At 46.5% G+C, this 15,866-nt stretch overlaps 2 protein-coding genes across 7 annotated transcripts in view; both read left to right on the top strand.

The window, feature by feature from the left end:
* Positions 1-15,866, top strand: part of UGT1A8 (UDP glucuronosyltransferase family 1 member A8) — a gene marked incomplete at both ends in the record, with an annotated part of 180,478 nt that overhangs the window by 124,085 nt on the left and 40,527 nt on the right. The window lies entirely within an intron of this gene.
* LOC308279839 (UDP-glucuronosyltransferase 1-2-like) lies at positions 8,838-9,773 on the top strand (the record flags this gene model as incomplete). The annotated part of the gene is made up of 1 exon (XM_080720036.1): positions 8,838-9,773. The coding sequence occupies one exon, from the start codon at positions 8,838-8,840 to the stop codon at positions 9,771-9,773; it is 936 nt and encodes a 311-aa protein (XP_080576162.1).

Here is a 15,866-nt window from a genome sequence, read left to right as displayed (position 1 = left end):
GGGATGGAGTTGTGGTACATGTGTCCTAAAGAATTAGCAAAAGGATAAGAAATCTGACCTGTGTTGTCATTTCTCAGCATGTCTGAATTTGGCACAGCTAATTTCTTGTGGTCCATGGGCACATGCAGGTATTGGTTGCTACATGATCAATGTTGGTAAGTGTTCCATAGATATGATGTTTGCTCAAATTGTGCTTGGAGTTTTAAAGAGCTACAGCTTTTCCCATATAGCATCCTGCTTGGTGCACGTAGGTTTAAGTCTTGCATTTCGCTCCTGTGGTTTGATTATATCCTTATGTGACACCCTTACACTCCACGTCCTCTGATGCCAATGCCTCTGCTTCCATATTATCTGTCGTTTTACTCATTTGTTTAGTTTTAGCTTAAAAAATTGTGCAGCTTGTTTTAAAAGGTCCAAGAATTAGAAGAAAAACTGCATTCCGGTAGCTTATTTTGATGCAAAAATGATTTCCATTTAAATGATATGCATGGTTGATTTTCTTTCCCCTAGTTATTGTAAGTTCATTACTTTTACATTGCTTTGTCCTTTAAAAATTATCTTTTTTCTCCTTAATTTTAGAATTCAGTGGCCTTTTTTTTTATTTCCTTGAGACACACTATAGCATGTCAAACCTCTGACATCACAGACATCAAGTCTTTCTTTCCACTTGTACTTGTTTTGAGTTCACCTGCATGAACCGGGGAGTGCTCCCCATATCAAGATCCTGGACTACACCAGAAATGCTTCTTTGCTATATAAGGAAACATATTCAAAGGTTTTAGGGATAAAAGTTTGGACATTTTGAGGGGCCATTATTCCAACTACCACCGTTGATAAGGCTAGAGTAAAGTTATATATTTTTTTTAGAATCTATAAAGGTTTCTCCCATTAAGCCATTGAACATTTTGTTCTGATTTCTTGAGAATACCTGTCATGCATGGAGTTTCTTTTTTTTTTCTTTTCTTTTTTTTTTTGTGGTACTGGGGATGAAACCCAGGGGCATTGTACCTCCGGGCTACACGCACTATTTCTTAGTTTTTTTTTATTTTGGAAACAGAGTCTCTCTGGGTTGCAAAGGGCCTCACTAAGTAGCTGAGGCTGTCTGTGAACAGTGATCCTCTGGCTCATGGATTTCTATTCTCCAGGTTTATTGGTTGTAGTTGTTGTCTTACTTTTTATTTTTTGTATTTTTCCCATGTATTCTGGTAGGAGAATTTCTGGAAAACACGTTTATATCATTGACACTATATATCATTGTTTTTATTTTGTGCATTATCGATTTTGCGCTTTTGCTTTCAATTTGCATCTGAGAAAGGCCATCTCTTTTCTTCCTTGAAGTCAGTTACTGTCCCCACTCATCACTCTCTACAAACAATTTTTTTATTAGGTCCCAAGGTAGAGAAGACCTCTGGAACTTGTATAATGTAATTACTTCAAATGAAAGATTGTTCCTGGCTTTACATAAATAATTCTCATCCCTTATGAGAAAACAAGCAAACACCAAAGCTGTGGATGTCCTCTTAGAATCCGTGCCTTCAGAAAGCTGACTCTAGATGTGGTGCATGCAGAAAGCAGGCCATGGTACTTGCTGAAGGGGCCATTACTGCTGAAGATTGTCACTCTAGAGTGATGGTGACTGAAGTTACGGTTGCAGGGCTTGAGGGAGGGTGAGGGAAGGGAAAAGGAAAAGCATCTGCTTTCCTGGAGAATGCTTAAAAGACAGTGTGGAGATGGAAGTTCCTGGAAAGGGAGGCGCAGTGGGGCCAGTGGTCTCCCAGGTGGGTGGACACCGCTCTCTGTTTGTGAGGGGAAGAGTAGAGCTGAGGAGAAGATGGAGTGTCGTCCCTGTGAGGACAGCCTGGTTCCTTCCAGAGGCGTTCTGTTGTGTGAGGGGAAGGAAGCCTTGGCCTTTGCAGTTTGAGGTTCTGCTGAGATGGCCTCGGGTCTCCAGACCTCTTTTGTACATGCCCTTCTTGCCCGGAGCAGTCTGTGGAAGGTGCTAGTGATTCCCAAGAGCGAATGTCCTGTCCTGGACTCCAGAGAGTCCTCTGAAAGTCTTTGTCCCACTCTGAGAGTCTGCTTAAACCCTTCCACAAAAGATGGCAATTCACGTCAAGGCCTATGGCAGTGTGTTCTCCTTGAGATAAGCAGTGCGTGTTGTATTGGGTACAGAACCCAAGGGCATTCTTCTGAGCTGCACCCCAACCCAATTTTATTTTATTATATTTTATATTTCTTCCTTTTTTGAAATGCACTAATATTGGTGTGTTGTAATTACCTTTCTTAGTGAGGTTCAGATTCATAGAAAAAGACATGCACGCCATCTTGGTGTGTTTCACTTCAAATCCCACACTAACGGGCCCCTGGCTCCGACCCTGGGCGGGTGGGCAGGCGCTGGCGGGGCACCCCTGGGAGACCCCCTCTCCACCTGGAAGGACCCTGTGGTCCGGGCCCCTGACCCCGACCCTGGGCACGCGGGCAGGCGCTGGTGGGGCACCCTTCGACGACCCCCTCTCCACCCGAAAGGACCCTGTGATCCGGGCCCCTGGCCCCGACCCTGGGCGGGTAGGCAGGTGCTGGTGGGGCACCCTTAGGCGATCCCCTTACCACCTGAAAGGGCCCTGTTGTCCGGGCTTCTGGCCTCTACTCTGGGTGGGTGGGCAGGCACTAGTGGGGCACCCCTAGGCACCCCCTTTCCACCTGGAAGGAACTTGTTTAAAAGGAAAAGAAAAAGAAAAAAGGAAAATATTGGAGAGGGTTCAAGGAGGCTGTGGCAGATGCCAGGATACTGGAGATGCAGACAAAATTTATCCAAATGAACTGGAATTATTGGAAAGATTCCCCGCTAAGGAGGACTGCTTCTTCTCTACATTGTTAAGAATCTTGGACATCACCTGTAAGGAGAGAGACTTTAGCGGAGACCAAGGAGACAGGCGGTGCTGAGAGCGGTCTCCGCATTGGCAGTGGAGACTTGTATTCAGGAGAAGCAGAAATCAGAGCCTACCAACCTTATTTTTTTTTGGAGAAATTACACCAAAGGTCGAATGCTACCGTCGCGCATGCTTAGGAACACTGGACAACATTCAGAGTGGAAAAAGAGGTTGGGAAAGATTTGAAATGGTGGAGGCAATGGCAATGGCAGTGGCCAGTACTCAGAGGAGGCAGAGATCTGATGCATTACACCTGGAAACTTTGAAGTAATGACCCCAGAGGCAGAATGCTACCATCATGTACCCTCGAGAACGTGGGACAAATGGTTGGGTGAAGAGGGTGCTCGGATTAGAGCCTGCCGAGGGGTGAGGCCGGCGACGGACACAGCAATGCTGGGATTAGAGCCTGTCGTGAGGCAAGCCGGTGCTGGAGCCTCCGAGGCCGGGATTGGAGCCTGCCGAGTGGTTAGGCCAGTGCTGGGGCCAGTGAAGCCGGGATTGGATCATGCCGTGAGGCAAGGGCGGTACTAGGGCCTTCGAGGCCGGGATTGGAGCCTGCCAAGGGGTTTGGCCGATGCCGGGCCAACAAGGCCAGGATTGGAGCCTGCTGTGAGGCAAGGCCGGTACTGGGGCCTCCGAGGTCAGGATTGGAGCCTGCTGAGGGGTTAGGCCGATGCCGGGGCCAATGGCCAACATTGGGGCCTGCTGTGAGGCAAGTCCGCTACTGGGGCCTCTGAGGCCAGGATCGGAGCCTGCCGAGGGGTTAGGCTGGTGCCGGGGCCAGCAAGGCCGGGATTGGAGCCTGCCGTGAGGCAAGGCTGGTGCTAGGGCCCCGAGGCTGGGGCTGAAACCTGCCGAAGGGTTAGGACAGTGCTGGGGCCAGTGAGGCCGGAATCGGAGGCTGCTGTGAGGCAAGGCCGGTGCTGGGGCCTCCGAGGCCGGGATCGGAGCCTGCCGAGGGGTTAGGCCGGTGACGGGGCCAGTGAGGCTGGGATCAGAGCCTGCCATGAGGCAAGGCCGGTGCTGGGGCCTCCAAGGCCGGGATCGGAGCCTGCCGAGGGGTTAGGCCGGTGCTGGGGCCAATGGCTGGCATCGGAGCCAGCTGTGAGGCAAGGCCAGTGCTGGGGCCTCCGAGGCCGGGATCGGAGCCTGCCGAGAAGTTAGGCCTGTGCTGGGGCCAGCAAGGCCGGGATTGGAGCCTGCCATGAGGCAAGGCCTGTTCTGGGGCCTACGAGGCCGGGATCAGAGCCTGCTGAGGGTTTAGGCCGGTGCCGGGGCCAGCGGCCGGCATCGGAGCCTTCCGTGAGGCAAGGCCTCTAGTGCCAGGGCCAGCGTGTCCGGGACTGGAGCCTGCTGTGAGGCAAGGCCGGTGCTGGGGCCTCCAAAGCTGGGATCAGAGCCTGCTGAGGGGTTAGGCCGGTGCCGGGGCCAGTGGCCAGCATCGGAGCCTTCTGTGAGGCAAGGCCATTATTGAGGCCTCCGAGGCCGGGATCGGAGCCTGCCGAGTGGTTAGGCCAGTGCTGGGGCCAGTGAGGCCGGGATCGGAGCCTGCCATGAGGCAGGCCAGTGCTGGGGCCTCCGAGGCTGGGATCAGAGCCTGCTGAGGGGTTAGGCTGGTGCCGGGGCCAGCAGCCGGCGTCAGAGCCTTCTGTGAGGCAAGGCCGCTATTGAGGCCTCCAAGGCCGGGATTGGAGCCTGCCGAGGGGTTAGGCCGGTGCTGGAGCTAGCGAGGCCGGCATCAGAGCTGCCATGAGACAAGGCTGGTGCTGGGGCCTCTGAGGCCGGGATTGGAGCCAGCTGAGGGGTTAGGCCAGTGTCGGGGCCAGCGAGACCAGAATCAGGGCCTCCCATGAGGCAAGGCCGCTGCTTGAGCCAGCGAGGTCTGGATCAGTCCACCGGGTAGCCAGGCCACAACTGGGGCCATCAAGAGTGGGATCGGTATTTGCAATGCAGCATGCACAGAGAAATATCACAGAAAATTAAAACCAGATGCTTCCCCTAATCAGCAATAACTAGGAGGAAAGGGGCAACAGGAAGTGGTCGAGCTATAGAAAGGGCCCTATAGTGAAACAAATAAGGTGACCAATCAGAGGGTATGGAATAGGGGAGGATGGAGCCTCTTTAAAAAGCAGGAGGTACATAAACATATGTATCAAAGTTAATCACCAAACAAGCATGGGATCAGGGAGGGGGAGGGAATGGGATGGGGACTGGATGAGGGCTGATTGGATGATGTGTGCTTGTATATCCTCTCAAGTCCTGTATTCCAATGTGATGTATGATTACAATGCACCAATAAAAATAAATAAAAAAAAACAAATCCCACACTGCTGCCTGCTCCTCCCCATACATAACAGCTGGACTGGCAGTGATACCTTTGTGTATTGGCACAGCTTCATAAGAAGTGCGTTCCTGTCCCGCTCCACCTCTTTCCTCAATCTCCTTCCTTTATTCTGTTGGTCACTATCCTCAAATATCTAAGTTCCCTTTTTAATTTTTTATTTTTGTATACTGTTACTGTTTCCTTTTGCTCTTCTTCATAACGTGGTTCAGAGTGATAGTGACACGATGCACTCGGCACTTGGCGGGCTCCCAGCTCCCTCCCACCTAGACGAATGTTCCTTTAGCTTTCTGTTTTCTCTTTAGCTTCTACATATGAGGGAGAAGGTGCAACCCTTGACCCTCTGTGCTTCACTGATTGAACTCAGAATAATATTCTCTAGTTACATTCATTTTTCTGAAAGTGATATAATTTGTTGTTTATAGAAAAGTAAAATTCCATTTTTATCTATACCATCTCTCTCTATATTCATCTGTTCACAGATACCTTGGTTGCTTATATAATTTGGCTGTTGTGAATTGTGCTGCTATCAACATGCTTATATGTGCATCAATATAGTATTCTGCTTTTAATTCTCCCAGAAAATGTACTAAAGAGTGGCATCCTTGGTTCATATGGTGGTTTCATTCCCAGGCTTTTGTGACCCTCCATATCTATTTCCGCAGTAGTCATTTTGAAACTCATTCTCACCAATTTGCTGAGGACCTTGTTCAGTTGCCAAACTGGCCTCAATCCTGGGGTCCTCTTCTCTTAGCCTCCCAAGTGCTGGGATTACAGGCATATGCATCATGCCTGGCTGAGCTGAGGCATGTTAAAAGGAGATTATTGGTTTTCAAATTTCTTTCCATAATATTTGTATACATTTATAACAGGAAAGCTTTCCATTTTTACCTGCTTTATGTCAAGATATATCAAAATTAATTGCAGTATTTTCTCTCAACTATTAAAATTAGCCAGTGCTATTGAGGCCCATGATCTCTGAATGCCCTTCATAGGCCAGGTTCTCTGCTTCCCACTCAACTCTTTGCTCATTGTTAAGGATTGGATATAGAACGTTTCCTGTGTGTGTGCTGGCAACACAAAATGTTCGGAGGCGAAATAATTGAATCGTGAGGTGCAGTCTCAACACTGAGTACATTTAATTATGAATTCATGGATTCTTTGGGTAGTAACTTGGGCAGGTAGAGGCAGCTGAAGACGGCAGGTTGCTGGGGGTGTGGTCCTGGAAGTTTGTGATACAGGTCTCTCTTATCTTCCCTTCTCCCTTCTTCCTCCTTCTGCTCCTCCTTCTACTTCTCTTTCTTCTGCTCCTCTCCCTGTCTCTCTTTTTCTCTGTCACTGAGGCTAGCAGTATGAACTGAAACCTCTGGAAGTGTGAGCCCAAGTAAACCTTTCCTCCTCCAATTGTTCTTGTCAGGCATTTTGTCACAGTGACAGGAAGGCTGAATAAAACACTGCCATGTGTTGAAGCAATTGTGCAGTGCAGTTCAGCCATGCTGTCCTACTCAGCAGTAAATTCCAACAAGCACACTCTGCAGAAAACTGCCTGCTCCTTCCAGTCACCTCCAAACTCCTGACATCCCCCTAAGTCTTCAGAACCAACCCACACCCAGAAAACCACTCCCTGGGCTCTCCTCTGGAGTGAGTTCCCTGCCTGGGTGTAACCTCATCATTGTATAACAGCTCAGGCAGTGTGTTTCCTTCTGAAAACGATTGCACAGGTGGTTTTAGGGAGCAGCTGCCCAGGTGCCTCAGAGTCTGTCCTTCGAATGTGGTTTTAAGAGATTCCCTGTGCCCCTGTGCGATAGTGCTGAATTTTAAGTTCCTGCTGTGAAGTGTTTGGGTGCCATGCTGTGCAGAGTGGACTTTGGGGCACTAAAGTCCCCAAGCGGTGTAATCCCTTGGCTTCGGTCAAGCTAATTTTAGGTTTCTTCCTTGCATTGCGGTTAAGAAATTCTGTGTGGTCTTGAGGAGAGGCTATTTTACCTTTTCCGCATCTGGTATAGAAGTTATTTAATATTCTACCATTAGCTGTCAACGTGAACATGGTGCTGAGAACATTGTTTTCAGATCAGTGAAATGGACTTCACACTTCTGTCCTCAGACACTTTGAGAAAGGGCACATTGATTTATGCCATCAGGTTTGGTATCTTTTGTACATTAGACAGAGGAAACTAAGAACAGCAGTGTTGCTAAATTTAGGCTCTTAGAAAGCTCAGTTCAAAATTGTATTGGCACAATAGTCAACTCTTTCTTCTTACATCACCAGCATTTAGGAATAACTAAAGGTTACTTTTTTGAAACCAGTAATATGATTAATATATTTTTATCTTTCAATGGTAAGTTTCAAAAATTTAAATTATTAAGAGAAAGCTACTTGCCTCACTTTTCAAACATTCATAGCACCGTAGCCTAGATTCTAATCTCCAACTTGAGCAGAGCAGACCCCATGGCCGAGGCCCTGGGCAGACTCTGTCTGAGAACCTGGCAGGTGGCTCATGTGTGAGGGTGTGCTGTGCCACAGTAAACACAGCCACACTGGGCCTCTGTACTCTCCTACAGGTTCCACTACCTACATGACCTTCAGAAATCAAATTTTATCAGGACTTTGGGTGGGAGAGATCCAAAATAGGAAGCTTTATCATGACCTTAAGATGTAATAAAGTCTCAGATCAAAGTCCACACTGTTCTCTAAACGGATTGCAGATTGTTCTCTAAACTTAATAAAGTATTAAGTTTATTAAGGAGAAAGAAATTGGTACAGAGCTGGATTTAAGTAAGGCTCTGGCTGCTTCTATACCCAAGGTGTGATTCCCATCAGAGCAGAAGGCTCTATGAGTCTCCATGTGTTGCTGCTTAGACTGGTCATGCCCATGGTCTTATTTCATGGGATAGATGTAGAGTGCCCAGCAAACATTTTTGAAGAATCAGATCATCATATCTTGATTCCAAGATCTTTGCATCTGCTGCTGTATTTGGCAGATGCTTTAATAGAGTACTCTGATCATTCCAGAGGTACTCTGGTATAGTAAGTAATCAAACTAGAAGCCAACAACCCCTGCCATCTTTTGACAAGTAGCTCCTTGATATTATAGACTTTCAGAATCTACTCTTTGCTACTGAAGGAAACAGTTAAAGAGTCATGAATGGGGTCACATGTTGCAGAGAGTCTTCCCTGGGGACCAAAGCATGGGTCAGACCCCAGAGCTCCATGGGAGCCTGCTGGCCTGTGGTTGACACAGCAGGAGGTGTAAAATGTATGTCTGCAGTCTTGTTTATAGAAATAGATGAAAAACAGGAGAACTAGTATGTTTCCAGAAAGAGTAGCAGAGTCAGAGTTCTTTGAGAGCAATATCAAGTTCTGTATCTGCCTGGGAGCTTGCAGCGGGTAGGAGAGCTTGAGAGGTGGGATGGAATTCACCTGTAATAATTAACTTAATGATAACACTGCCTTCCAATGATGGGCCTTTTTGCAAGATAGCCTGGTCACAGGAAATAAAATTGAAGAGATTCAGGTAGGAGGCACAGCCTGGTGTGGAAGGCAGCTGCTGTGGGCTGCTGGTGAGATGGCTGTGGGACTCCGGGGGGCCCTGGCAGGTCTGGCGGGGCTGCTGCTCTCGCTGTTCGTCCTTCTCTGTGCTGAAGGTGGGAAGGTGCTGGTGTTGCCCATGGAGGGCAGCCACTGGCTCAGCATGCGGGACGTTGTGCAGGTTCTCCACACCCGAGGTCACCAAGCTGTGGTTGTGGTCCCGGAGGTGAATATCCACTTCAAAAAGGAGGACTTCTTCACAATCATAACCTACGCGGTTCCCTACACTCAGGATGAATATATTCACCTCTTGAAGAACTGCCTTCTAGTGATCTTGGCAAAACAACATTTTCTAAAGACCTTTGTTGATAGCATTATGATTATGAAAAACTTATCTGCATTCTACGAAAGCTGCTGTGTGGAGCTCCTGCATAACAAAACCCTGATCAGCCATCTGAATTCCAGTTCCTTTGATGTGGTTCTGACAGATCCAGTTAATCCTTGTGGGGCAGTGCTGGCTAAGTATCTGAATATTCCTGCTGTGTATTTTCTGCGCTTTCTTCCGTGTGGTCTAGACTCTGAGGCCACACAGTGTCCAGACCCTGTCTCCTATATCCCTAGGCTCCTAACAATGAATTCAGACCACATGACCTTCCTGCAAAGGGTCAAGAACATGCTCTACCTCCTGCCCATGATGTATATTTGCCATGTTACTCTGACTCCGATTGTGAACCTGGCCTCTGAGCTTTTTCAGAGAGATGTATCACTGAAGTATATTCTCAGCCATGGATCTGTGTGGCTGTTCAGAGGAGACTTTGTGTTTGACTACCCCAAGCCCCTCATGCCCAACATGGCATTCATCGGGGGCATAAACTGTGCCCACAGGAAGCCATTACCTCAGGTCTGTATTGGTGTCTTCGTCCAACCCATGTTTCTGGCAGAATACTCTCCAAAAGAAGACTTGTTTAACTAGTTCTTACTTAGTCTCCTCATCTTTGCAAAGATTTCTGCCTCTCTTTCTCCTGGCAGTGTTTGGTGAGTTAAATTATTAAGGAGTGTTCAGTTATCTGCTTTAGTGTTACTATGGGCCCTGAGTCCCGGAGAGGCAGGGCTGGAGTATGTAACCTGCCTGACAGGCAGTGGTGTGAGTCCAGGACTGTCCATCGTCAAGTATACCTTCCTGGTGGTGCGGTTTCCTTCAGGAATAGCAAAGTTGAATTGTGATCTGCTCCATCAGGCAGAGATTGGCTTGCATATTTTCAGTATGAGTATAAAGCAACTAACAACCTATCCTAGTTAACATAATGGTTTTTATTACTCTCATCTGAGAAAGGATGGAGTTGTGGTCACATGTGTCCTAAAGAATTAGCAAAAGGATAAGAAATCTGACCTGTGTTGTCATTCTCAGCATGTCTGAATTTGGCACAGCTAATTTCTTGTGGTCCATGGGCACATGCAGGTATTGGTTGCTACATGATCAATGTTGGTAAGTGTTCCATAGATATACCAATTGTATTCTTTCATTCTTTTTTTTTTTGTGTGTGTGTGTGTGGTGCTGGGGATGGAACCAAGGGGCATTCCACCTCTGAGCTACAGCCCCAACCCTAGTTTCTACTCTTTACTTTGAGACAGGGTCTCACTAAGTTGCTGAGGCTGTCTGCAAATCGCGATCCTTCTGTCTCAGCCTCCCAAATGCTGTGATTACAAGCAAGCACTACCATGCCCGGCTATGTTTTTTCTTTTTTCTTTTTTGGTGGTACTGGGGTTCTTGGAAACCCTTCTACCTCCGGGCTACACTCCCAGACCTATTTTACATTTTTATTTGGAAACAGGGTCTCTTAAGACAGGGCGTGGTTGGCTTCGAACCTGCGCGATCCTCCTGTCTCCGCCTCCCAAGCGCGGGGATTACAAGCGTGCGCCACCTCGCCCGGCTATGCTTTTTCATTTTTATATGTAAATAAACCTCAGTGAATCTGCCCAATTCTTCCAATATGTCTTATATCAATGCTATTGGCACCCTTTATAATCGATGTTTGCTCAAATTGTGCTTGGAGTTTTAAAGAGCTACAGCTTTACCAATATAGCATCCTGCTTGGTGCACGTAGGTGTAAGTCTTGCATTTTGCTCCTATGGTTTGATTATATCCTTATGTGACACCCTTACACTCCACGTCCTCTGATGCCAATGCCGCTGCTTCCATATTATCTGTCGTTTTACTCATTTGTTTAGTTTTAGCTTAAAAAATTGTGCAGCTTGTTTTAAAAGGTCCAAGAATTAGAAGAAAAACTGCATTCTGGTAGCTTATTTTGATGCAAAAATGATTTCCATTTAAATGATATGCATGGTTGATTTTCTTTCCCCTAGTTATTGTAAGTTCATTACTTTTACATTGCTTTGTCCTTTAAAAATTATCTTTTATCTCCTTAATTTTAGAATTCAGTGGCCTTTTTTTTTTTTATTTCCTTGAGACACACTATAGCATGTCAAACCTCTGACATCACAGACATCAAGTCTTTCTTTCCACTTGTACTTGTTTTGAGTTCACCTGCATGAACCGGGGAGTGCTCCCCATATCAAGATCCTGGACTACACCAGAAATGCTTCTTTGCTATATAAGGAAACATATTCAAAGGTTTTAGGGATAAAAGGTTGGACATTTTGAGGGGCCATTATTCCAACTACCACCGTTGATAAGGCTAGAGTAAAGTTATATATTTTTTTTAGAATCTATAAAGGTTTCTCCCATTAAGCCATTGAACATTTTGTTCTGATTTCTTGAGAATACCTGTCATGCATGGAGTTTCTTTTTTTTTCTTTTCTTTTTTTTTTGTGGTACTGGGGATGAAACCCAGGGGCATTGTACCTCCGGGCTACACGCACTATTTCTTAGTTTTTTTTTATTTTGGAAACAGAGTCTCTCTGGGTTGCAAAGGGCCTCACTAAGTAGCTGAGGCTGTCTGTGAACAGTGATCCTCTGGCTCATGGATTTCTATTCTCCAGGTTTATTGGTTGTAGTTGTTGTCTTACTTTTTATTTTTTGTATTTTTCCCATGTATTCTGGTAGGAGAATTTCTGGAAAACACGTTTATATCATTGACACTATATATCATTGTTTTTATTTTGTGCATTATCGATTTTGCGCTTTTGCTTTCAATTTGCGTCTGAGAAAGGCCATCTCTTTTCTTCCTTGAAGTCAGTTACTGTCCCCACTCATCACTCTCTACAAACAATTTTTTTATTAGGTCCCAAGGTAGAGAAGACCTCTGGAACTTGTATAATGTAATTACTTCAAATGAAAGATTGTTCCTGGCTTTACATAAATAATTCTCATCCCTTATGAGAAAACAAGCAAACACCAAAGCTGTGGATGTCCTCTTAGAATCCGTGCCTTCAGAAAGCTGACTCTAGATGTGGTGAATGCAGAAAGCAGGCCATGGTACTTGCTGAAGGGGCCATTACTGCTGAAGATTGTCACTCTAGAGTGATGGTGACTGAAGTTACGGTTGCAGGGCTTGAGGGAGGGTGAGGGAAGGGAAAAGGAAAAGCATCTGCTTTCCTGGAGAACGCTTAGAGACAGCGTGGATATGCAAGTTCCTGGAAAGGGAGGCGCAGTGGGGCCAGTGGTCTCCCAGGTGGGTGGACACCACTCTCTGTTTGTGAGGGGAAGAGTAGAGCTGAGGAGAAGATGGAGTGTCGTCCCTGTGAGGACAGCCTCGTTCCTTCCAGAGGCGTTCTGTTGTGTGAGGGGAAGGAGGCCTTGGCCTTTGCAGTTTGAGGTTCTGCTGAGATGGCCTCGGGTCCCCAGACCTCTTTTGTACATGCCCTTCTTGCCCGGAGCAGTCTGTGGAAGGTGCTAGTGATTCCCAAGAGCGAATGTCCTGTCCTGGACTCCAGAGAGTCCTCTGAAAGTCTTTGTCCCACTCTGAGAGTCTGCTTAAACCCTTCCACAAAAGATGGCAATTCACGTCAAGGCCTATGGCAGTGAGTTCTCCTTGAGATAAGCAGTGCGTGTTGTATTGGGTACAGAACCCAAGGGCATTCTTCTGAGCTGCACCCCAACCCAATTTTATTTTATTATATTTTATATTTCTTCCTTTTTTGAAATGCACTAATATTGGTGCGTTGTAATTACCTTTCTTAGTGAGGTTCAGATTCATAGAAAAAGACATGCACGCCATCTTGGTGTGTTTCACTTCAAATCCCACACTGCTGCCTGCTCCTCCCCATACCAAACAGCTAGGTCCACATATTGGCATAGCATTATAAGAAGTTGTCGGGGCCCACTCGGCAGGACCGAGGTGGCACCCAGGCTTGTTGCCAGCGTGGACTCAAGATGGCGCCTGGGCTTGCAGCCAAGTCACGAGGCTCACGAGGCTGGCGGTGCCCTGAGCCTGCGCAGTGAGCCCTATCAGGCGCCTTACGGATGATTAGTGACGCAGCGCCTCGTGCTACCACCTGCCCGCCCAGGAGAAGGTTAAAAAGCGCGCATGCCCTAGCGGGCGGGGAGAAGAGGGTTGGTGGACAGGAAGAGCAGTTTCTTGGCGGACTGCTCTGGGCTCCAAGCTGGGACGGACATGTTCACAAAGCCACCACTGTGACCGGTGTGTGCTGCAGCAGAGACGTAGAGTGCCACGGAGGAGGGTTGGTGGAGTGATGAGGGAGAGGATAGAAGACTGATGTTGTTTTTACCTGAGAGGGCGTTGAGAGAGCATTAAAGAGGAACGGGAACTGTATAAGAACCTGGGGTAATAAAACTGCTTGAGGAAGATCGTGTAAGAGTCGTCACTGCGACCGACAAGAAGTGTTTCTTTCATCAGTTCTTCCCTGTCCGTCCCCATCTCCACCTCCCTGTTTTTCCCCATTATTCTGTTGGTCACTATCCTTATTATCTAAATTCTCTTTCAAAATATTATTTTTACTTTTAGTATGATGTTATCGTTGCATTTTGCTCTCACAACATAATGTAGTTCAGAGTGATAGTGACACCCAAGCACTCAGCACTTGGTGGGCTCCCCCGGATGCTCCCCACCTAAAGTTCCTTCAATTTTCTGTTTTCTCTTTATCATCTACATATAAGGGAGAAGATACAGCCCTTGACTCTGTAGCTTACTGATCTCACTCAGAATTCGTTTTTCTGCAAATGACATATATGTTCTTTATGTGGAGTAAAATTCCATGTGTATCTGTACCATAACTGTCATCCATTCATCTGCACACAGACACCCTTTTGATTCCACCATTTCTTTGTTGTGGATTGTGCTGCTATCAACATGCATTCACGTGCATTACTATAGCATTCTTCTATTCTTTTGGAAAATACAGTAAAGAATGGTACAGTTGGATCAGATGGTGATTCTATTCCTGGTCTTTTGTGAACCTTCATACTTATCTCCGTAGTGGTTGTTTCTAAACTAGTTCTCACCAATTTGCTGAGGACCTCTCTCAGTTGCCAACCTGGCCTCAGACCTGGGGTCCTCCCTCTTAGCCTCCCAGTGCGGGGATTACAGGCATGTGCATCATGCCTGGCTGAGCTGAGGCGTTTTTAAAGGAGTTTATTGGTTTTCAAATTTCTTTCCACAAACGCTTGTATACATTTACAGCAGGAAAGCTTTCCGTTTTCACCTGCATTAGGCCAAGATATATCAAAACTACTTGTGGTGTTTGCTTTCAAGTGTTAAAATTAGCCACTGCTATTGAGGCCCATGATCTCCGAGTGCCCTTCATAGGCCAGGTTCTTTGCTTCCTGCTCAACTCTTTGCTCACGGTTATGGACTGGATATAGAATGTCTTCCTGGAGAGCTCGTGTGCTGGCAGTATAAAATGTTTAGAGAAGAAATAATTGAATCATGAGGTGTAATCTCATCAGTGGGCAAATTTAGTGATGGATGAATGGATTTTAGGGGTGGTAACTTGGGCAGGTAGGAACAGTTGAAGAAGGTAGGTCGCTGAGGGTGTGGTCCTTGAAGTTTATGTGACCATGGTGATGTGTGAGCCCCAACAAAACTTTCTCTAAGTTGTTCTTGTCAGGCATTTTGTCACAGTGACAGGAAGGCTGAATAAAACACTGCCATGTGTTGAAGCAATTGTGCAGTGCAGTTCAGCCATGCTGTCCTACTCAGCAGTAAATTCCAACAAGCACACTCTGCAGAAAACTGCCTGCTCCTTCCAGTCACCTCCAAACTCCTGACATCCCCCTAAGTCTTCAGAACCAACCCACTCCCAGAAAACCACTCCCTGGGCTCTCCTCTGGAGTGAGTTCCCTGCCTGGGTGTAACCTCATCATTGTATAACAGCTCAGGCAGTGTGTTTCCTTCTGAAAACGATTGCACAGGTGGTTTTAGGGAGCAGCTGCCCAGGTGCCTCAGAGTCTGTTCCTCGAATGTGGTTTTAAGAGATTCCCTGTGCCCCTGTGCGATAGTGCTGAATTTTAAGTTCCTGCTGTGAAGTGTTTGGGTGCCATGCTGTGCAGAGTGGACTTTGGGGCACTAAAGTCCCCAAGCGGTATAATCCCTTGGCTTTGGTCAAGCTAATTTTCGGTATCTCCCGTGCATTGCAGTTGAGGAGGCCTTGGGGAGAGGACATTTTACATTTTCAACATCTAGCAGAGGAGTAGAATCTGGTCTGGCTGGGTCGTCCTAACCCTCGAGGCTGTTACTTAGTATTCTGCCATTAGCCTTCAGAGTGAACATGGCCTGGGAACACTGTTTTCAGATTAGTGAGATGGACTTCACACTTCTGTCTTCAGACACTTTTATCAAAATGTGCATTGATTTAAGCCATTAGGTTTGGGCTAATTTGTACAGCAGCAAAGGAAACTAAGAACAGCCATGTTTCTAAATTTAGTGGCTGTTAGAAAGCTCAGGTTCAAAATTGTATTGACACAATCATTAACTCTTCTTACATTCCCAGCATTATGAACAACTAAAATCTCCTTTTTTTCTTTTTTTCTAAATCAGATGTTTGATTAATATTTTTGTATCTTTCGATGGCTTATTTCAAAAAGGTAGTTAAATGATTCAGAGGAAGTTATCTATGTATGTTTCAAACTTGTCTAGATTCTAGTCTC

The sequence above is a fragment of the Muscardinus avellanarius genome (genome assembly GCF_963383645.1).
Source record: "Muscardinus avellanarius genome assembly, chromosome: 2".
NCBI classification, from domain to species: Eukaryota; Metazoa; Chordata; class Mammalia; order Rodentia; family Gliridae; genus Muscardinus; species Muscardinus avellanarius.
This window is presented reverse-complemented; position numbering and strand designations above follow the sequence as displayed.